The sequence below is a fragment of the Anas acuta genome, chromosome 7 (assembly GCF_963932015.1).
Source record: "Anas acuta chromosome 7, bAnaAcu1.1, whole genome shotgun sequence".
NCBI classification, from domain to species: Eukaryota; Metazoa; Chordata; class Aves; order Anseriformes; family Anatidae; genus Anas; species Anas acuta.
Window position 1 is genome coordinate 4550326 of NC_088985.1, and position 22057 is coordinate 4572382.

General features: G+C 56.0%; 3 protein-coding genes and 1 long non-coding RNA gene across 8 annotated transcripts in view; 3 read left to right on the forward strand and 1 right to left on the reverse strand.

Moving 5' to 3' along the window:
- The window catches only part of UNC5B (unc-5 netrin receptor B), a 35389-nt gene extending 28700 nt beyond the window's left edge, over nt 1-6689 (forward strand). For all 3 annotated transcript variants that reach the window (XM_068688130.1, XM_068688128.1, XM_068688129.1), the window contains 9 exons: nt 409-603; nt 746-1138; nt 1325-1412; nt 1495-1663; nt 1786-2019; nt 2690-2839; nt 2980-3144; nt 3243-3421; nt 3627-6689. In XM_068688130.1, the coding sequence (XP_068544231.1) occupies nt 409-603; nt 746-1138; nt 1325-1412; nt 1495-1663; nt 1786-2019; nt 2690-2839; nt 2980-3144; nt 3243-3421; nt 3627-3795 (1742 nt within the window). In that variant the 3' untranslated portion in view covers nt 3796-6689. The remainder of the gene's footprint in view (nt 1-408; nt 604-745; nt 1139-1324; nt 1413-1494; nt 1664-1785; nt 2020-2689; nt 2840-2979; nt 3145-3242; nt 3422-3626) is intronic.
- A 608-nt stretch (nt 6690-7297) lies between these two features.
- On the forward strand, nt 7298-13057 carry SLC29A3 (solute carrier family 29 member 3). The gene is made up of 6 exons (XM_068688532.1): nt 7298-7356; nt 8002-8245; nt 10044-10126; nt 10394-10620; nt 11245-11407; nt 11602-13057. Exons 2-6 carry the CDS (start codon nt 8006-8008, stop codon nt 12251-12253), a joined length of 1365 nt encoding a protein of 454 aa, XP_068544633.1. The 5' UTR covers nt 7298-7356; nt 8002-8005; the 3' UTR covers nt 12254-13057.
- LOC137859464 (uncharacterized) lies at nt 12589-15726 on the reverse strand. The gene is made up of 2 exons (XR_011098304.1): nt 15546-15726; nt 12589-14807 (listed from the first exon to the last, which is right to left on the reverse strand). It is a non-coding gene; the product is annotated as an uncharacterized lncRNA (long non-coding RNA).
- Nucleotides 15727-15850: 124 nt separating this feature from the next.
- Nucleotides 15851-22057, forward strand: part of CDH23 (cadherin related 23) — a 125324-nt gene continuing 119117 nt past the window's right edge. For 2 of the 3 annotated variants that reach the window (XM_068689173.1, XM_068689165.1), the window contains exon 1: nt 16949-17088. The gene's annotated coding sequence lies outside the window, so the exon portion shown is untranslated. Of the gene's footprint in view, nt 15873-16948; nt 17089-22057 lie in introns of those variants that run through there. The other variant, XM_068689166.1, reaches the window with a different exon arrangement.

A 22057-nucleotide genomic window follows, 5' to 3' on the forward strand; every position in this document is an offset into this window, starting at 1 on the left:
TGCGAGTTCTCCCTTTGGATAAAAACCTCCCAGAAACAAAATAGACCTGACGTGGTTGTGATCATGAGGGCAGGGCTTCGTTTGAGCATGAAACCATAGAAACAAAGCGGTACAGGCAGCAGGAAGGGAGGAAGGAGCGAAAGATGGGCTCTGTGCCTTCAGATCTGGCTGCCAGAGGGCTCTTACTTGGTGGCCACACACAGCACCTTGTGTCTGCGTCTCACGGGTGGTGGCATCTGACTTCTTGTTGGCGTCAACTCTTGCTCTTTCCAGGTGGATGTGTAGCTTGGGCACGTATATATGAGCTTTGTGAGCTCGGGGTTGTCTATATTAGGATATTACAGTTGATTTTATGAGTTCAGGCTGCATAAACCTAACATTTCACTCCCTTTCGTTCCTCCCTCCCAGTGCTGGAGGCCACGGGCGACGTGGCCCTGTACGCCGGGCTGGTGGTGGCCATTTTCGTCTTCATCGTGATCCTGATGGCCGTGGGGGTGGTGGTGTACCGGCGGCGGTGCCGGGATTTCGACACGGACATCACGGACTCATCAGCTGCCCTGACGGGGGGCTTCCACCCTGTCAACTTCAAGACATCTCGGCATGGTAAGGGACATGCCCCACGGAGGGGACAGCCTCCTGGTGAGCCTCCAGCCCCAATTTTCCAGGGACACCTGGGGGTGATTCCTGCAGGTGTCTCCCACTTTTACACCCCCGATTTTCCACTGATGCCTCCCTCCTCCCGCAGACAACCCGCAGCTGCTGCACCCCTCCATGCAGCCTGACCTGACGGCCAGCGCCGGGGTGTACCGCGGCCCCATGTACGCCCTGCAGGACTCCTCCGACAAGATCCCCATGACCAACTCCCCGCTCCTCGACCCCTTGCCCAACCTCAAGATCAAGGTCTACAACTCCTCCACCACCTCCTCGTCGCCAGGCCTCCACGATGGGACGGATTTGCTGGGGGGGGGCCCCGCCACCGGCACCTTCCCAGGGGACAGCAGTAGGGACGGGCATTTTGGGAACGTGCGGAGCAAAGCCCTGGGCTCCCAGCACCTCCTCAGCCTGCCCCGGGAGCACGGCAGCAGCGCCAGCGGGACTTTTGGCTACCTAGGGGGAAGGCTCACCATCCCTGGCACGGGTAAGCCCTGAGTTGGGGAGGAGGGTGTTTTTGGCTGGGGCGAGTGGTGCAGCTGAGGAACATCTGGAGATGTTCCCCCTGGGATGCTCTGGGGCGCTCTAGCTCACCTTGGGTTCACCTTTTGGGGTCTGGGGATGGCTTCTCCATCATTTTGGGACTATCTAACACCTGTGTGTGCTGTGCTAGGGGTGAGCCTGCTGGTGCCCCACGGGGCCATCCCCCAGGGGAAGTTCTACGAGATGTACCTGGTCATCAACAAGGCGGAGAGCGCCCTGTAAGTCGCACTGTGCCCTCCCTTCCACTTTCTGTGGCCCACCGTGGGGCTCCTCGCTCCAACGGGTGCCCCCTCTCCCCAGCTTGCCCTCCGAAGGCACGCAGACGGTGCTGAGCCCGGCGGTGACCTGCGGCCCCACCAGCCTGCTGCTGTGCCGCCCCGTCGTCCTGACCATTCCCCACTGCGCCGACGTCGCCTCCTCTGACTGGATTTTCCAGCTGAAAACACAGTCCCACCAGGGAAACTGGGAGGTAACGAGCGAGCCCTGCTGCTTCAGTCAGCCAGGGCCACGAGCTCTGTGGGATACATCCTCTAGCACCCCCCCCAGCAAAGGGTTGACCCCAAATCTTGGTTTCCCGTCTGTTCCTTATAGGAAGTCGTGACCCTGGATGAGGAGACCCTCAACACCCCCTGCTACTGCCAGCTGGAAGCCAAGTGCTGCCACGTTCTGCTCGACCAGCTGGGCACCTACGTCTTCGTGGGGGAGTCCTACTCCAGGTCAGCCATCAAGAGGCTCCAGCTGGCCATCTTCGCCCCCACCGTCTGCACCTCCCTGGAGTACAACCTCAAGGTCTACTGCTTGGAGGACACGCCGGACGCCCTGAAGGTACCGCAGACGACAGTTGGTTGTCATTCACCCAGCACTGATTCGTGTCAGCCTTTGGGTGACATCTGGGGGGTTTGTTCCCCAATGTGCTTTGTTTTCCTCATGCAGCCAAGGCCTGGTAGCTTCAGGAGGGTGATGTTTTGGGAAGGCCACCCTGGGTGCCACCACCTCCCAGGGCGGCAGGGTGCTGCTCCAAGGAGGAGCCAGCCTGATGCAACTCCCTGAAAAGTGACCGCGCTTAAATAATAAGCATGTTTACTGCTCTCCACGTCCTTCTGGATGCTTGGAGGTGCTTCTCTCCCCTCCTGGGGAGGTTTCACGGCACAGACAGCGCTGAGCACAACGTGAAGGGCTCAGGTTTTGATGCTTTGGCTGCACAGAGCACCGTGGCCATTTAATTCCCTGTGCCTTGTCCTGCCGCGTCAGGATTGCTGTAGTGCCTCTAGGTGGAGGTGTAGGCAGCACACTGCTGCCTGGATTTTGTTTCTCTCCTAAGAGTTGCTGGTGGGACAGTAGGATTGTGGTAAAAACAGGTAGGGTGGCACCTGGGGAGGGGGTTCTTGGAAGCGCCTGGCCTTTCTGTGTTGGTTACAAGTTACAAAATCCCAAAGGAAGGTCAGTTCAGTGAGCGGGGTGAGCTGATGAGCTCTTGGTGTCCTGCTGCCCACAGGAGGTGCTGGAGCTGGAGCGGACACTGGGTGGTTACCTGCTGGAGGAGCCCAAGCCACTGCCCTTCAAGGACAGCTACCACAACCTGCGCCTCTCCATCCACGACATCCCCCATTCGCTGTGGAGGAGCAAGCTGCTGGCCAAGTACCAGGTGAGGTGCCACAGAGGGGCACCAGTTCTCGTTTCCCAGTGGGATGCTGTCTGTGGGGTCCCCCTGTCCCACCTTATCCCCACGGGGTGGCCAGAGATGGGATTTCCCCCTGGTTGATCCCGTTTGTTGGTGGCTTGCAGGAAATCCCCTTCTACCACATCTGGAGCGGCAGCCAGCGAGCCCTGCACTGCACCTTCACGCTGGAGAGGTACAGCCAGGCCTCCACCGAGCTCACCTGCAAGATCTGCGTGCGGCAGGTGGAAGGGGAAGGGCAGATCTTCCAGCTCCACGTCACGCTGGGAGAGGTGAGCGGGCAGGCAATGGCAAGGGGACATGTGGGCAAAGATGGGTGGCTTCTCCCAGCTCGCCACCAAAACGTCTCACGTTGCCCTTCCCCTCGCAGCACGCCGGCTCCTTCGACACCCTCCACTCGCACCACAGCAGTGCCCCCACCACCCAGCTGGGACCCTACGCCTTCAAAATCCCCCTGTCCATCCGGCAGAAAATCTGCAGCAGCCTGGACGCCCCCAACGCCAGGGGCAACGACTGGAGACTTCTCGCCCAGAAGCTCTCCATGGACCGGTGGGTGTCCCCGTGCTCTGTCGGGGCTGGGTTGTGTCCAGCCACGTTATGTCCACCTACAGATGCCCACCTATAAGTTGGGGTACACCTAGGCGGAGTTACACCTGTGGTGGGGGGATCTCCTTGTATTGAGCTGGCCCTTGGTAGTTTGCCCCCGACGGACAGCAGGTCAACCCGGGCCTACCCCTCTGCCTCTCCCCCACAGGTACCTGAACTACTTCGCCACCAAAGCCAGCCCCACCGGGGTGCTCCTGGACTTGTGGGAAGCCCAGCACCAAGACGACGGCGATCTCAACACCCTGGCCAGTGCCTTAGAAGAGATGGGCAAGAGCGAGATGCTGGTGGTCATGGCCACGGAGGGCGACTGCTGCTGACGCTCCCCGCGTGGTGGCTGAGCGAGGAAGGGCCCGAGGGTGCCCGTTGATCCTTCCCCACGTCACTGCCAGCCTTAGAGACCGATCCTCACCGTTTACAAGCAATTCAAGTGTTACGCAGCGTTCCTCCTCCTCCTCCCGGCCGTTTTTGGGTGGTGCTGGGGGAATCGGGGCTTCTCGGGTCGGGGCGGCGGGGGCTTTCCTTCTCCTTGTGCGTGTGGGTTCCCCTCCCCTCCGGTTCTCCTCCTCCTTTGATGGCATTTCTGCGTCGAAGAGGCGAGTCCAGTCTAGGCAAGCGGCTTACTTCTGTCAAAGGCTTCAGGCAGCTTCGTAAGGCAAGTAGGAAAGGAAGAAAAAAAGGAAAAGAAAAAAAAAAAAAAACAGTTTCTTAGGAAACGCAAATAATTTATTATCCAGATCTTTGGATGACTCCTTTTAAAAAAAAAATACAGAAAAAAAAAAAAAAAAGATTTATAAATCTTTTTTTTCTGTGTGTGTGAGAGAGGAAGAGCACTGTTGTGGTCAGAGTGGCAGAGAGAGAGATTTAAATGAGCGCTCTTCTGTAGGGAAAGCATGTGGTCGAGTGGAGCAAAACTTGTTTACATGTCCTGGGACCCCCGGGAAGTCCGTCGGGTTAAGTGCCTCTATGCCCCCGTGCTTCAGGGCAAGCTGAGACCCTCCCTGAGATTTTCATTGCAAGTCCCCCTTGCTGGCAGCAATATCCCCCACAAACGTGGCTGGAGGGATGCTGCCTGGTTTTTCTTGCTGGTTTTCCTTCAGGAGCAACCCGAGGTGGTGCCCCTGTTCTCAGCACCGTGCTGGATGCTCTCCTGGTCCTCCTCCTCCTCCTCCTCCATCGCTGGGCTCTGTCTCCTTCATTGCTGGTGGCATCAGGGGATGCCGAATTCATTGGGTTTTTTAATGAATTCTTCCCCACCGTAGTTTTGGGGGAGCTTTTTAGGGCGACTGCGCCTTTATTATACATAAATACAAACCAAAGACTTCAGCCCTGCACTGACACACAGGCCAAAGTGGTGGGTTTTGTGGTTTTTTATTTTATTTTATTTTATTGGTAACAAAACCCCCAGATGTTTGCAGTTCATGCCCTGAGGTGGCACGGTCAGGAGGAGGCGGGTTGGGATGCAGGCCCCGGCAGACCACAGCGCTGCGGAGTCCCTGGTTTTGAGTCAGTATTTTGGCTGGGATGTGGGGAGGGAGTTTTGGGGCTGGGGGCTGCTTTGGGTGAGGTTGGCGGGGCTGTCCTGCTCCTGCATGGGCTCCGAGGACGAAGCCCCAAGGGTTTATCCTGCTGGGTCTCGTAGCAGGGCTGCTCCGTGTTCGCACGTAGTCCCTTGATAGGACGGCTGTGCCCCATGCTGCCCAGCATTTTGAAGAGCTGGTTTCTCGTTTGGGGTTGGAAGAAACACCAGTGGAGCTGTTAGCGTGCTTTGTTCGGGTTGCTTTTGGTCCTGTGCTGAGTTCTACCTTGCTGGTGAGGAAGGGTCTGGAAGCCAGGCTACGCCTCTTAGCTTTAGGAGAGGCAGCATCGAAAGCGGTCATTGGGTTTCTGTCCCATTGCACCTCCTTTATTTTCTCTTTTTTTTTATTGTAATGGACTTGTTATAACAGTGGAGGGAGAAGTGCGATGGATGGAAAGTGATCAACGGGTAACGAGGTTCATCGCAGAGATACGGTGTCTGGATGAAGGCTAAACATTGAGACTACCTGCAGATAGAAGTATTTACTCGGTGATTGTGGTATCTTAGAAATTTCTCTGTTGAAAAATAAAGAAATAGGAAGGGGATGAGAAGCTCGGGGTTAGACCAGACCACACAGCAAGGCTGTGGATCCTCCGTCGATGGAAGTATTAAGAGCAGAGCCTGGAGGGCAGCTCCTGCCTCGGGCTGCAAGGCTTTGCGATGCGAAGCCCAGGATGCAAACCAAGAGCATCATCACAGGGAGAAGCTTTCAGTATTGCAAGCGTCTTCATGGGGTTGTTTTTGGCAAGATGAGAGGCTTGGTGTGCTAACCCAGCGCATCCTGGTGTCATCAGCTTGTGTGCTGGGTGAAATCGTAGCCAGGAGCCCGAATTTCTCAGGGGGGGGAAGCGTGCAGGCTCTGCCGAGGGGCTTTTTTTGGGGTGTGTGTGTTGCTCAGCCTTTTTTGAAGTCTGCAGTGAACACGCAGACCTTCAGACATGCAAAAACCACAGGTGGGTCAAACGCTCAGATGCATTTCTTGGCAGCTGTGAGCCCAACCCACACAGCACTTCATAAAAACAACCAGCGAGGGGCTTGGGGCATCCGACAGGTCCCGGCTCCCTCCCTCCAGCTCCTCCACTGTCTCCCTGCTTTACTCTCCAGACTGGATTTTCCACCAGGTTGGAAACTGAAGGTGGGAAGACTTGTAGGTGACTCCCCTTGCCACCTAGGAAGGGCTTTCTCTCTCCGTTAGGTTGCATTTAAGCATCCCATTAGCGGCACCCCACCCCTGGGCCGAGGGGGATAAGCGAATTTGGGGGAAAAAATGAAGAATTGCTCTCGCGCCGTGGCTGCTGGCGTTACCCAGGGCTTCAGCAGGAGGCGAGCTGCCCTTTTCTGAATCTCTCTCGCTCTCATTCTGCTCCGCGGACCTCGCGGTGCCTGTCCGTCCGTCCTGCCCACCCCATCCACCTGTGTTCGTCTCCCCCATCCTTTTGGGGCCGTGTCGTGCCGGCAGCAGCCGCCCCTTGCTCTGCGACCTGTCCCTGTATTTATGTGCCCAGGGGCCGGGCGTCCTCTCCACCCACATCTGTTTATTCTGTAAAGAACTGTAAATAAAGTTTAGCATTCCTATTGTAACAAATTAATTTTTATGCAATAAATTATATTTCCTAGTCTAATAAAAAAAATAAATAAATTAGCCCATCTGTTTTCTCCTCCTGCATTCCAGCCTGGCACGTCAACGTGGATGAAAATCCCAAAGGAGAAACCCCTGGAGACCCCCTCCCCGTGCCCCTCCAAACCCTTTTGCACAGCTGGTGGGGGACGTGGGTTGGTGGTGGGCTTCTGCTTGGGTGCTTCAAAAAACAAAACACGGAGTCTTGGGGGATTTGGTTAGGGTTCTGCCGCCCTTTAGGGTTCGTGGAGGTGGCTGGTGCTGGGGGATGCGTAAAATGGGGGAAATGGGGGTTTGCAGTGAAATCACGTTTATAGGATGCTGCAAAATGAGGACTTTGTGACCGCGTTCATCCCGAAGATGCTCCCCATCCCTTGTGGCCTCAGGGGCTGCAGAATTGAAAAAAAAAGGGGGTGGGGGAGAAAAAAAAAGTGAGGGTTTTATGAGGAATGGGGGAAAAAGGAGAGAAAAAAAGTGATTTTTTTTTTTTAAAGTGTGGGAAAAAGTGGGGAGGAAAGGGAAAAGGGAGGGATATAGGGGAAAAAAAGGGGAAAAGGGGAGGGGAGGAGGAAAAATGAAGGGGGCGGGGCTAACCGGGGGCTGGGGTTAATTAGGGCGGCGCTAATTGGGGCGGGGACACGCCTCCAAGTGGGCGGAGCTTCGGCCCGGCTCGGCTCGGCTCGGGTGAGTGGGGTGGGGGGGCTGTAGGGCTGCCGGGGGGGTGGGATGTAGGGGCGCTGGGTTCTTCCCACCCCATCCACAGCTCGAATTTTATGTTTTTTTTTTTTGGTGGCTTTTTTTCTGCGAAATCCCCCTTTTCCGGCATTTTGGCCTCAGCCCGGCCTCCCTGCCTCCACCCCGGGGAGGGTGGTGCAAAGCGGGTGGTGCTCAGCGGGGTTTGGGGCTGGCCCTTTCCTTCCCAAACCTGTCCCCAAAGCCCCCCGCTGGGGGACCGGGTCTGGAGGAGCCCTGGGGAGATGCTGGGGAGGGTGGCGAGCCCTCCTGGGTGCTTTCAGGTCGCTTGCAAAGCTTGCTTTGGGGGTCTTGGTGCAAAGGGCTGGGGGCTCCCAGGTTGTTATTTATGGGGTTTTGCCCTTGTAGGGGCAGAGAGTTCTTGTTTTGCAAGGGGGAAAGTGAATTCAAGGCCACGGGGCTGGTTAATGATCACCTGCCCTGCAACGCTGCTGCACCCTCCTCTCCCCATCGCCCCTCTCCTGTTTTTTTTGGGGTCCCACGCCCCGCTCTGACCCCATACAGCTCCTCAAGTTGCCTCGTCCCGACAACTCATCATCCTTACACCATAACAGCCTGTTTGGGGTTGTCTTGCAGCACCATGCAGCCGGCAGCCAGCGCCTTTCCCCCGGACGATGAGCCCCTGCTGGAGGAGCCTTCGGTGCACAGACCCGGCGGGCGAAAGCCGGGCGAGCACCCCAATGGGGTTTACGTGATTTTTTTCCTGCTGGGCATCGGTTCCCTGCTGCCCTGGAATTTTTTCATCACCGCCAAGCACTACTGGGCATACAAGCTGCAAAACTGCTCCGAGCAAGCGGGACGGGCGCCCTCGGACCTGCGGGTGAGTCGGCGTGCCCAAAGGAGCAGCTGCCCCTAGGTTTTTAGGGGCAGCAGGGGGGTCACAAAGCACTTTTTCTCCCCCCAAAAACCTTCCTCTGCTTCCCCTCGTCCTCGCTGCTTGTTCCCTTTGGAGACCAGAAAATCCGTCCCTTTTGCTGCAAGCACCCGAACTCAGTTTTATTTTCAGAGTTTTGGCATCTTGAGATCCAGCTGCTGGCCAGAGAAGCGTCCCTGAGACTCAACCACCCAAAATCACCCCTGTGTGGCCTTTCTTCACCTTCCTTCACCTTCTCATGCTCCCCGCACCGAGCGATGCCATTCCTTTGTGGCTGGAAAAAGCATCGGTGTGATGAGCCCATGGCCGGCCCTCCTGCTGCCCGGCTCGTCCAGGTGGTTTGGGCACATTTTTTATTAACCAGGGCAGAGCTGGATGTAACGCCCACATTTCCTCCGTGCTTTCTGACCAGCATCCCGAGCTGGGCTGATTTTAACACCCACAAACAAACTGTGATAGTTTTTTTAAATATTCTTTAGGTTTTATATTATGTTTTTCCTTAAAAGCTTTCCCAGCACCACGAGAGCCCTGCTTTACGCTCGGGGCAGCAGTGGGCTGGAAGGCGGCCCACCCAAAAGAACTTATTTTCCTCCCACACCCACATCTCCATCCTAAAACCTCTTGTTTTGAAGGTACCCCTGATCAGATCAGCCATTTTTATGTTGAAAAAGATTATTTCTCCTCTTTCCATGTGGGGCTTTTGTCCCCTGGTGCCTTAGTTGGTGTAAGGTCAAGTTTTTCTTCCTTGGTGATGTGTCCATGTGCGAACGCGCACGGGATGCTGCTGGGCGTGAGGATTTTTAATTCCTTCAGTTCAGAGCAACCTGGGTCTTCTGTGCTGGTTGAGTCTCCTCGAAAATAAAGCCATCAGCCCCCGTTTCTGCCCTGGGAAGAAATCTGGCTGTGGCAAGGACTGAAAGCTTGCAGGTGGTTTGTGATTGCAGCCCGACACGTCCGCTGGGCACGGCGATGCTCTGGTGCTCGCTGCTCCTCAGTGGTCCAACGTAATCCTGCTGGCTTCTGAGCTCCCAAATTGGGATCTGGGGCAACGCTGAGTGCTTTAAAAACGGGTACACTGAGTGCTTTAAACACCGAGTGGTTTAAAAATGGATGTACTTCTGCTTGGTGGACGGCTTCCTGAAGCTTTGTTCCTCCCCCACAGGCCTCAAAAAGAAAATTAACTTCAAAGTGTTCTAAATATCCGTATTTTTTTTTATTTTTTTGGGGGGTAGGTTGGTAAATAAGGCTTAGTTTTAGCAGGTCGCTTTGTCTGTTCTCCCCTAATTCGGTGCGTGGCTGTGGAGCTCGGATCCTGCTGCTTTTCCCCGAGCTGATGCAGGAGCTGCAGGTGTTTATGTCTCCGCATATGCAGCCCCTCCAGGAGCAATTATTACATTTCTCGTCGCTTTCAGTAAAGCCCTTGATGGGGAAGAACAAATTAACGTGCTTGCAAACTGATTAAGAGACTGCAGCGCAAAGCTGCAGGAAAACCTGTGGCGGGGAGAGGAAAGGTGCCGGATGCCCCCCGGACGTGGCTGCTGGGGACCCTGGGAATATTTTATTTGGGGTCTCAGATGTAGGTTGTCCTCCCTGCATTTGGTTTCCCAAATGATGGATGAGCCCACGGGGTGAATGCGCACTGAGCCTCAGCCTCTTTCAGAGAGAGAGACCGGGAGGGGAAATCACATCCCTCTGCTCGAGAATGTGCTCTCTGACTGTGTATTTCCCCCCTTTTTCCTGGCAGGACTATTTTGAGAGTTACATCTCCATCGCTTCCACCGTGCCCTCGGTGCTGTGCCTGGTCGGAAACTTCCTGCTGGTCAACAAGTAGGTGTGGGGTGGGCACCTTCCCCCTCTCCTCCGCCTCCTTTCTGCCCCAAAAGGGAGCCCGTGCAATGAGTAATTTCTCAAACGATTCATTACCTCCCTTTATCCTTCATTTTCTTTACTTTAAATGCATTTTGCTCCTTCTCAGAGCAGAGGAGATGCTCTCTGCGTCACGTTAGGGTTATAAAATGGGGAGGCGGCAGTGAGGTGCAGGTTTGGGGTGGGTTTGGGGTGAAGGATGATGCCCTTCCTCCTCGCCGTCCCCAGGGTGCCCGCCAGCGTCCGCATCCTGGCCTCGCTCTTCGTCATGCTCTCCGTCTTCCTGGTGATCACGGTGCTGGTGAAGGTGGACACGTCCACCTGGACCCCCCTCTTCTTCGGCCTCACCCTCGCCTGCGTGGCCGTGGTCAGCGGCGCCTCCACCGTCTTCTCCAGCAGCATCCTGGGCCTGAGCAGCCGCTTCCCCATGAGGAACTCGCAGGCACTGATCTCAGGTTTGTGTCCCCAGGGGTTGATGTCCCCAGGCACCGGAGGACTCCTCCTGCACGGGCAGCCTGGTAGGATAGTGCTCCTGGGTCCCCTTGGGTTGGGCGTAGTGGTTTTTTTTTCCTCCCATCCCTGCGTCACGCGGTGTTTATTTTAGAAACTTGACTTTCCTTTTTAAAAAAAATCACACAAAACTTGCAGGCTGGGCTAAAGGGAAGTTGCTGAACGAGAAGCACAAGGGGTCACATGAGCCGGCACTCTCGTTTCTGTAAATACCCTAAAAGCTCAGTGCTGGGGGCTCGGCAGGGACAGACCCTCACCATGTCTGCCCCTGGGGGGGATGACCACCGGGGCAGCCAGGGCTCGAGCTGAGCTGTAATTTGTTCCCAGCAGGGGAAAAAGGGGGAAGGAGGTGGTATGAATGTGCAGTAGGATGGCTGAGAAACCAAAATGAAAGGGAAAAAATGGAAGAAAGTCTCCATCTCCATTTCCTGCGGCTGAGACAGGAGTGTTTTAAGGAGCAGGGGAACCATGGCAGCGCCTGCCCGGTGCTCCGGTGCCTTGCCAGATTTTGGGGAGCCGGATTTTGGCTTTGGGGCTTGCTTTGTGCCCTACAAACATCTATCTTGCAGGTCAGGCCATGGGCGGCACGCTCAGCGCTATCGCGTCCCTTGTCGACCTGGCGGCGGCGGCCGACGTGACCGACAGCGCCCTGGCTTACTTCCTCACCGCCGACATCTTCATCGTCGTCTGCATCATGGTCTACCTCCTGCTGCCCCGCCTGCAGTACTCCAGGTACGGGCTGGGCTCACCAGCAGCACCCACGGGACATCACCGTCCGACCAAAACCCCAAACTGCTTTTGTTTTCTGTCATTTTTCCCATCCCTGGGGTGGGAGAAGAGGATGCTGCCGTGCGCCCCTCCTGGATTTCCAGCACCTGTATGACTTTGCACGAGGCTCACCAACTCCCTCCTCTTTTTATTTTTAGGTATTACTTGGGAAGCCACCAGGAGAGCCCGTCCCCAGCCTCCGTGCTGCCTGGTGGCCCCGTGGGGGACGCGGCAGGACCAGGAGGCACCGCGCCGCTGCCCAGCATCCCCCCGCTGCGCCCCATCCTGCGTAAGACGGCCACCCTGGGCTTCTGCCTCTTCTACGTCTTCTTCATCTCCATCATCATCTTCCCGTCCCTCTCCTCCAACATCGAGTCCGTCCAGAAGGCCTCGGGGAGCCCGTGGAGCACCAAGTACTTCGTGCCCCTCACCAGCTTCCTCCTCTACAACTTCGCCGACTGGTGCGGGCGGCAGATCACCGCCTGGATCCAGGTGCCCGGCCCCAACAGCAAGCTGCTGCCCGCCCTGGTCCTCCTCAGGACCATCTTCCTCCCCCTCTTCATCCTCAGCAACTACCAGCCCCGGGCTCGCATCCGGACGGTGCTTTTTGCCCGCGACGCCTACCCGGTGGCCTTCACGGCGCTGCTGGGGCTCAGCAACGGCTACCTGGGCACGCTGGCCATCGTCTACGGCCCCAAAATCGTGCCGAAGGAGCTGGCTGAGGCAGCGGGGGTGGTGATGACGTTGTACCTGGTGCTGGGGCTGGCCCTGGGCTCCGCGTGCTCCGCGCTCGTCGTGCACCTCATCTAGAGCCGCCCCCGAGGACGAGCTGGGGACCAAAGCCAAGGGACCAAACAGCCCCGAGCTCAGGGGGACACCCGAGTGGCCAAAGAGACCTCTCCCTCCTTAAAATGCGGGCATCGTTTTGGGGGGATTTCCTCGAGGAAAGGGAATTCCTGGCGTGGGCGAGGGCAACTTCCTCACTTGCACTTCTGCTTGCCTGCGTTGTTCCATCCGAGAGCAGCCCGTGGCTGTTGGGCTCCCCGTGCCGCCGGGTGCAGCCGTGAATGGGCTCATTCCAGCAGGAGGACCCCAAATGCCTGCGGGGGTGAGGTGCTGGGGCACCTCATAATAATAAAATAATATATTATTTTTAAATCATAAAATCCTGACACGGGTGGAAAACTTACGGGGCACGTGGTACAGAGGCTGAGCTGTACGGCCCACGACTTTGCACACAGAGGCTCTGCAGTGCGCAAGCACTGGCGATGGCTTTAATATTTCCCTGGTGGGACACTGACTTGCCCTGGGTGCAAGATGCTTCTCGCCTGCAGGTGTGAAATTGTTTCCGAGATGGAAATACCCAGGGCTGAGCACCTGCAGGTGGCATCTCAAATATTCAAGTCTTCAGCTTCAGGTGGCCTCAGTGGGCTTTTAAGGGGAGAGGTCTCGTGCTGGGCAGGTTCCTGAACTGCCCGGTGCCATTCAGGAGGTCCTGCTAATTACGGGCTGCTCCGCTCATCCTCTCCATGATGTTACAGAGGGAAGTGACCAAATACCTCTCCAGACAGGACTTGATTGTCACTAATAAAGTTAATTCTTGATACTGTGTAAGTGCTGGTGTCTGCCTGGAGCAGTTTTTGGGGGGAGATGTGCGGGTGATGCTCTCAGGTCTTTTGCTCTTGCCTTGAAGGCAGGAAACGAACCCTGGAAGCTGGTAGGGAGAGAGGGGGTGGATGAAAGGGCAGCGAGCAGAGGAGCTGCATCTGTTGCAGCTTCTGCCCAGAAGAAATAACCCAGCTGATGCCCAACCTCTTCTGTGCCCTGCCTGTCCTCGGGGCGATGCCAGCTCCTCCCTGCCTCCAGAGCCTCTCAGAGGGGTTGTGAGCGCCTTGCTCATCTCCAAAACCCTGCGTGCGCCCTGCGGGGTCGTGCTGCTGCTCCCTGCCAGCTCTCCATCTGTAACACCAGCCTTCGAGGCACGGGGGGGGCTTTTGGCACGGCGCTGCCAGCATTTGGCAGCTGGGAGCATCTTTGAACCCACCTCGCTGCCCCCCAGCATCGCCTTGGCAAGGGCCAGAAGAGGCCGCGTGCATTTTGGGGCAGGAGCCATCCTTTCAGCGTTTTCCTGGGATGCTGGGGCCAAACCGGAGGCAGCTGCAGTGCCAGGAGCAAGGCGGATGGAAGCTGAGCTGGGGAGGGGGGTGTGTGGAAATTTGGGGGTCCAGGACTCCGTGGGTGAGCTGTGCGCCCCGAACTGCTCCGCTTTGAAGCGGTGCCAGCCAGCTGCAGGCGTGCCCGGCTGCTGTGCTCCTTCTGCGTGCTTTATGGGGTAATTTGTACTATATTTACACGGCAGCGCTCAACAGTTTTTTTAAATGGAAGCGAGGAAAACGCTGTCGAATGAATTGTTACAAAAAAGCCCCGTTTGCCATTCCAGCAGGGGGGAAGAAAGAGGGATAAAAATCACCGTCCTAGGGACGTTCTGTTCGTCAGATCTGGGTATTTTTTCCCTTGATTTGTGAGCCTAATGCGAGGAGAAGGAGCCGCAGATGCATGCTGAATTCTGCAGGGAACATATGCATGCATTTAAATCATTTACAGCATTTACTGGTGCAATTGTAAGGCACATTATTTTCCTGCATTTGTAATTAGGCTCCAAGCAGATGGCGAAGGACTGTAGCTTGTGATTAGACCGGCTTGTGCTCTGCCGGGCTGCACGGGGAGAACAAACCTCGCCCGGAAAGTTTCTCCCCTAATTCTCCCCTGCGCCGCTCCCGGCGCTCAGCCGCACGCGATGTGCCACCCGCTTTGATGAATGCTCTCAATACGAGGAAGAAGAGGTTGGAAATGGGAGCAGGCTCCACGCAGGAGGCTCCACGAGCCTTGTGTGTGCCCAGCATCGCTGGCCGTGCCTTTTCCCTTCCCTGGGGCAACGCAGGGTTGGATCTTTATCCCCAGGACGCGGCTCCTGCTTTAAACGCACCGCCTCGGAGAGCTGCTGGCATCGCTTTTTGTCATTGGGTTGGACGGGATGATCTTGCAGGTCCTTTCCAACCTGGGGTTTCTGTGATTCTGGGATTGTGTTTCCAGGGTTGAGCAGCAGTACCCAAGTGCCAGCACCTCCGTGCCAAACCCACGCTGTATTTCCATGCGCCTTTGCTTAAATCGCCAGATCCACCTCTTGCTGTCCTGTAGGCACATCAAGAAGCCTTCACCGGGTGTCACTTACTCCTTTTTCTCCTCTTTCTCATTTCCCTGGCTTGCCTTCTCCATCTGCAGGTGTGCCAGCCCGGAGCAAGCAGGAGGGCGCTGTGCGGGTGCTGTGCCTGTAGATGGCAGCTTCCCCTCTGCCTGCGCCGAGCTGGATGGAAACGGGAGCAAAAACCGGCTGGGAGAGGGAAGGATGCTCCTGGTGCCCCGCAGGGACAAGGGGCTCGGCTCTGCCTCCTGTCGCGATAATCGCCCAGGGGAATGGATCCCCTCGCTTTTTGCCCCCCAAGCCTGGCTCTTCCCAAGGCTGGAGGTGCCAGCCGATGGAGAGGGGCACAGTCAGCGGGCTGGAGCCCAGCCCTCCGTCTCCAAACACGTTTCCTTCCCCCCTGGTATAAGCTATCACCCTATAAACTTGGGATTTGAAATGCGCTGATTCTCCACTTTTAAAGGAAAATAAAGAAATCAGCTGCTCTTTCGGCTCTTTTCAGAGAGAGGAAACACCAGCCACCCCACCGCTTTGCTCAGAGTCCTCGTCAGCCTTTCACTCACAACCCCCTAAAAAAAACCACGATCCTAACACCGGCCTTCAAAGTCCATGGGAAATGGACCTGGAAATTAATTTCCCACCAGAAAAATGCCTCTCTGTCAGCCCCTGTGCTCAGCAGCATTGCACAGGTGGTCACACACACAAAAACCACACACACAGTGCGAGTGCTGCACAAATTAACGCTGTGAATTTGCTGAAGTCCGGCAAAAAGCAAAACAAAACTGGTTTGGGTGCGAGCGGGGTAGCAGGCTGAGGGCTGTGGCATTTAGGAATGGGGTGAGAATTAAGCAATGCAGAAATTTGCCTAATTTAAATAGGATCATTAACCTGAGAGCAAACCTAGGCACGATGTGAGGACGTTATTTCTCGGTGAGCTGCACCTCGGGGACTTCTCGTTACTCCCCATGGGTATCGCATCCTGCCTGGTGCAGGGCTGGCTCTGCTGCGTGCTACGTGCACTTTGGGGGGGGCTCCCAAATCCCAAGGGCTCCCCATGGCTGTGGGGGCATGGGAGCAGCCCCCTGCCCGACCCAAATCAATCGGCGGAGGAGCCGAGGTAATTGCATAATTAGCAGAAGCTGTGCAGGAGAGGCAAGGGTTTAATTATCCCCTCCTGCTCCTGCCGAGGGCTTTGCCCACTGCAGCTCCAGGAGGAGGGATGTGCAGGTGAGCGTGTGTGGCTCCACGAGGGGTTTTGGGGATGGAAACAGCTCATTTGGGGTTTTAATTAGGAGCTGCTTGGGGTGGGGTATTGGGGTGAGGTCCCCTGAGACAGGGGTGGCTGTGGGTTTGTGTATGCCTGCAGGGCAGGACCCAAAGCCCTGGCCATCTGGGGGGCTGCCTTGTTCCAGGTGGGGTTTATGGGGCTCTGTTGTTTCCAAAAAGAATGAGAAATGGGGCAAAAGTGGTGAATCTGGCTGCTGTCTTTAGGGCCTTTGTAGGGAGGGCTCGGGCTGGGGACAGGGATCTGCCCCTTGATGTCCTGTGGGGATCAGGCTGGGGATGGAGATGAGGTGTGGGGAAGCCACCTGCTCTTCCCCCGGCTTTTAGGGACAAATATCCTGCCGAAAGCTGATGTCCCTCTGGATGCAGGGCCCTGGGCGAGCAGGAGCTGTGCTGACTGTGAGCACAGCGGGGTGACAACCAACCCCTCCGTGGGGAGGGGACTGCTGCAACCCTCATCCCGCTGGGCTCGCGTCCTTCCTCCTGTCCCTACCCAGCTGCTTGCGAGGCCACGGGTGCTCCATGGTCACTCGTGGGGTCAGCGGGGACCTCAGGAAGAAAGGTTTGGAGATGTGTGTGGGCAGCAGCGCGATGCCACCGCTGCGTTAGAAACCGAGGCGCCCAAGGGAGAGGAGCAGCACCCGCTGTGCGCCCAGGGCGCGGAGCTGCCCGTATCGCCTTCCTGCTCATCTATCATTTACACCCTGCCCCCCCGGCCTGCCAGCACGGGGAAACGGCACCCGCAGGGCTTGGGAGAAGGGGCTGGGGCAAAACTTGACGCTCCCCGGCCTGAAGTTTCTTTGCAAGAGGCGGGGGGGGGCGTGCAGGGGTCCCTCTCCAGCCGGACCGTGCGCCCCCGGGGAGCTGAGCGCGGTCCCCAGCCCCTGCGGGTGCCGAGCAGGGGTTTTGGGGCAGGCTGCTGGGGGTGGGGGGGCCTGAACCCCCCCCTTACCTGGGCGAGGGGCGCTGCGCCAGCCTCCGCTGCGCCGCTCGGGCTCCTGCCCACCCCTTCCTCCTCCTCCTCCTCTTCCTCCTCCTCCTGCTGCCGCTGCCTGGGCTCGCTCGGCGGCGCGGCTGGCGGCCGGGGGGGGGCTCAGGGCTGGCTCTGGGACCGGCCCCCGCCACAGGTGATGTCCCCAAGGGCAGCGCCCCGCCACAGGTAATGTCCCCCCCGCCGGGCACCGCGTGGGTTTGCACGGGAGGGATGCGCGGGGATGTCCTGTCCCCCCCCCCTTATTTTTTTCCCCCCGGTTTTGAGCCCCCTTATCTCTCCCCAGCGTCTTTGCTTTGCCGAGGGAACAACTTGTTTGGGGTGAGCATCCTCACCGTTATTGCTATAAATATATATTTTATTTTATTTTTGGGGGGGGTGGATGGGAGAGAGGAGCTAGGGAGGATTCAGCGCCGTGCTCTCCATGGCAGGAGCCAGAGCATTCAGTTCTCCTCCCTTTGGGCAAAAAAAAAAAATAAGGGGGGGGGGGCTTGTGGCTGCTGGTCTGACCCCAGACCACAAAGCAACCCCCTCCCCAGCCCTTTATCCCCCTCCCCGCTTTGTGATTTCGAGCCTGGATTAAAGGAGGAGGGAAACGCCGTCAACTTTCCCGGGCTGAACTTGTGCAAAAGGCGGCGAGTGCGGGAGCGGGCGGGAGGCTGGAGTTAAAGCCGGGCTGCAGCCGCCTCCGAGGGGTGCTCGGGGCTGGCAGTGGCCAAGCAGGGCTCAATTGGAAGGAAAGAGATTTCTTTAATCCCCTCCAAAATCCATATTAACCGGGAAAACAGCTTTTCAAAGCGCCGAACTCGCCCCAAGCGGTTTCTTGTTATTTCTTGAGAAAATGCTGTATTTAAGATTTTTTTTTTTCCCCTACTCCTTTGCTTGCTCATCTTTTCATTAATCTCTGACAAAGCCGGGCAGTCCTCTTTTATTTAAATAAATCCTTCCCTGGCCACCTCAAAAGCTGACCCCCGTGCGCATCCAGCTCGGTGCTGCCCAGGCATCTCCAGCTTCGAGCCGGCTGCGGCTTTTATTTAAAGAAAATCCTCAAACTTCAAGAGCGTGGTCTGCTCCCCGTTAAAAACAGCCACTAAATTACATTAGCCTCCCTTTTAATCAGAGGACTCGGGGCTTCAGTAGGAGAGCTCAGGTTGTGAGGCAGGGACAGCTTTTCCTCGGTTTGATCAGCCCAGCACCGACCCTCTTGTTCCGATCCAGTGCCGAAGGTTGGGGATGCTCCAGGGAGGTAAATAAGAGTCTGTGCCCAGTGACAACTAAAAATACAGGTATGGGGCTTTGTTATTGGTGCTTAATTGGGCAAATACAAAAATCTGTGGTGCTGGTAGTAAAGACCTGCCAAAAATAAAACCACAATGGTGCTGCCAGCCCCCTCGTGCCAACCACTGCCACCTCCCTGAGCTGCCTCTTTTATTTATTTTATTATTTTTTTGGTGGGGTGTTATCCTGGAATGGGAAGTTTTCCGTGCTGGTGCCTTTTTGGTGTCGTTTGCTTGTGTTTTGCTATGCTGTGAGGCCCCAAAAGCCCTCCAGGTGTGGGGGCGCCCACGATGTCCCCAGCGCATCGTGCACAGGTCGGTGCAGGGGCTGGAGCGCGCTTTATTCCGTGTGCCAGCCCCATGGGAAAGCTGCTTTTGTCAAAATCCAGACGGGCGATGAGGGAGGGAGTTTGAATGTTGCCTCTCCCCCTTCCTTTGGGGAGGAAATCCCTCTGCAATTGGATTTTTTCTGCTTTGCCACCCCCTCCCTCCCCAGCTCTGGTTTCAGAGGGCACGCCGCGCGCTTTGCGGCACGGAGTCGAGAGCGTGTCATCAAAGCACGGTGTGGTGCTTTAGGAGCGAGTTGTAAAACATTCCCTTTATGGGCAACTGTAAAAATTGATGTTCTCACTTTTTTTTTTTTTTTTTTTTGGTGATAAGTGAGAGAAACAATGCTCGCAAGAAGCAGGAGCTGCAGAGCCAGCCTGGACCTAGGAAGGGCACTTAGGCGAAGCTCAGGGAGGCTGCATGTCCCCCAGGGGCTGTACCCAAAAATAAGGGGGTGGTAGCACCAGGAATGGCTTCTGCTGCTCCCAACTGGTGCCCAGCCTGAGGTCTGGCAGCTTCCCTGCCACCTTGACAGGGACAGGCAGAGAATGAGGGAGAACTTCCCCTGGAGCAGCTGGGGTGGTGAGGATGTCTCAAAAGGGCTGAATTTATCAAGTTTCTGAAATATTTGGCCCAGCTGGTCTCGAGCACTGGTTCTTTGTAAACGAGGCTGTGGGACTGACTTGCTGACGGGCTGTGGCCTCTCGTTAGGGTGGGAAGCATCCCAGCTGCTTGCAGCCCTGCTCTGCGGGAGCGTTTGGGCACGGGCTGTGCTCTCTCCAAATTTTTCTGGAGGTTTGTTTTGGGACTAAAGGCTTGCTTGGGGTCTGAGCACAAGTAGTTGAAAGTGTGTGTCCTAGAACTTCTCTCCCTGCTTCCTCTGGTAACATCCTCAACGACGCTGCAGGAGGACAAGGGTTAGTTTGGGACCTTTGTGGCCCAAAACCTACAAATATTTAAGATTCATGCTTTTGCGCTCGCGCTGCTACAGGATCCTATTTCAGCTCGTGGGCTGTGCAGCTGAGCTGGGGAGTCCCAGTGCTTTTCCACGAGGCTCATCCAAGTCCTGCAGATATCTGGGATATTACCCAGGGCTCGGTGATCACCGGGGGCTGGAACAGCATTTTTGCCTGGCTTCCAGTGTTTTGTGGTCCCGTGGCTCTCAGCAAGGCTTTTTCCATCCTGAATCTGAATTGCTTTGCCCCGCTCCAGCCATTGCATCACCTGAATACCCTTTGGGGGAGAAAGGTGCCCTTTGGGGGTCTAAATCACCAGGGAAATGGGTTTCCTGGTGGCAATCAGGTGCTGCTGGTGCCTGGGGAGCTGTAGCCCTGAGGAGGGCATGCAGGGCAGGGACTGGGCACCTTAAAGGGTGCTCAGCTGTGGCTGGGGTCTTGCGAAGCCTTGGACAGACAGGTGCTGAGCTGCCCCTAATCAGAGCAGCTCCAGGGGTGCTGGACACCTTCAATTTTCATCCTGCTCCTCCTGCTTTTGGGGTCTGGCATGGCAGCATTCGAGGCTAAGGGTTTATCATTTTATTTTATTTTTTTTTTCCCTAAGTAGCCCTGCCTCTGCCAAGCTCTGTTTTTGGCTGATTTTTTTCCACCTTCCCTTTCCGTGCTAGCACCATCTGCTCCTTGGTGGCTCCATCCCCACCACCTCGGCTCCCTGTTGGGGAGCCCGCTGGCTTGGTTGGGCTCCTTACCTCCTGCTTTTGGGCTGCTCCTGCCTGGGAGGAGAGCTTTTGTGATGGAAAATGGTTGCTAGTCACCCCGGGCATCGTAGCAACTGGAGCTGCAGGCTCGGAGCTGCCCTAGACAAAAATAAAAATAAAATAAATTAAAAAATCAGGCATTTTGCATTGAGCCAAGACAAATGGTGCCTTCACGGAGGAAGGATGCTGCAGCAGGGGATGTGTCCCCTTCCCAAAGACTCTGGGGTGATTGGATATTGCCTGATATTGATATTGCCAGGTACAACTGATGCTCAGCCCCACAAGTCTGTTCCAAATGGCTTTCTGTAGGGTTACCACAGCTGAAGCCTGCTGCCTGGACAGGGCTGTGGGGTTACTGGGATTGCTTTATGGCTCTTGGAGAGCTCCTTTCCCTTCCAAGTGGGACAAAGTTTTCTTGCCCAGACGTTTCTGCTCAAATGGGATGTTTGCTTTTGGACCGGAGCCTTTGGTTATCCGATAAGCCCGTGCTGTCTTGCAGATAATGCTCGTTTCCTATCAGGAAAAAAAAATAAAAAATTTCTGGCAGCTCCCAACATTTCAACTCCTTTCCTTGTTTCGGGAGAGGATCGAGCTGGTGTAAATGTGGGAAGCTTTTCTCTGGGCTTTGAGAGGAAAGCAGGCAGCACCCCGAGTCCCTGTCCCCAGGTGCGGCGGTGCTCCCTGGGCGCACACCCTCCCCGCCGAGGTGCCGGCCCGTGTTTATTTAACGGGGGAATTTTTCCCCTCGCCGCGGGGAATAGAATAAAAAAGGGCAAGTTTTTTCACTGGGAACAAATCTCATTTTCAAGAGTCCTGACAAAATGAGCCATAAAATTACAATATTTCAGAGTGCTTCGTAATTCTAGCGCAGACGGCTCTTCATCATGGAATCTGAAAGCTCAGAAAATATAAAACTCATTAGATTAAAATAAACCACCTACTGCGTGGAAGAAAAGCTTATTTATCAATATCAATTTACTTCTGATTACCCTGTTCTGCAATTTGTTATTTTTAGGAATTATGATTTGTGTATTGCTCATGCCAATACATGGAGGGGGAAAAAAAATTTAACTTTTTTTTTCCCCCCGCCCTCACCTTTTGAATCCTAGTTATTGTGGAGACCTAGCTAAGGAGTCACGAGGAATTAAATCAAGAAGTGGATTCCTGGCAGTGCTTGTGGCCGGGGGGATGGCAGGATGGAGAGGCTGGGATGTGTGGTGGGGGGCTTGGTGCTGGTGGGGGCCCCCCACAGACCCCACCTTGGCTCTGCAGTGGGTTTTAGGAGGGGATTCTCCCGTACGTGTTTGGTGGTGACCCTCACAGCTCAGTGCCCCGTGTGTGATGGGATTCATGGAGCATCTCGGGGGGGGGTTTGAGCCCATCTAGGAGCAGATGCTGTTGGTGGGCAGCGCTGAATGCTGATTTTTGGGACCAGCCATGGGGCAGAGCCGTTGTTTGCTCTCTGTCCCCGGAGAAGATGCTTTTGGGGAAGGAGCAGAGAACCTGTGTACCTTTTTTTCCTTGCATGACAAAGCCATGGGGGAGGCGCTTTGATTTACACTCTCATTTCTCCTTTATGCTCCTGGAACAGCACGGAGCTAACGGGGAGGCTGCCGCGATAAATTCGAGGCGCGGATATTGAGGCGATGGCTGGGGGAGAGGGGACCAGGTGGGGGGAAAAGGGGCTGGGGGCTGCTTGGGAGCACCAGCGGCTCGGATGCGAGAGCATCTCTGGCAGCGTGGCGCAGCCGCTGCTGCTCCAACGGAGGCAATTACGGGGGTTTTGTGTGCGTGCAAACAGCTTTTCTACGCAAGCCCC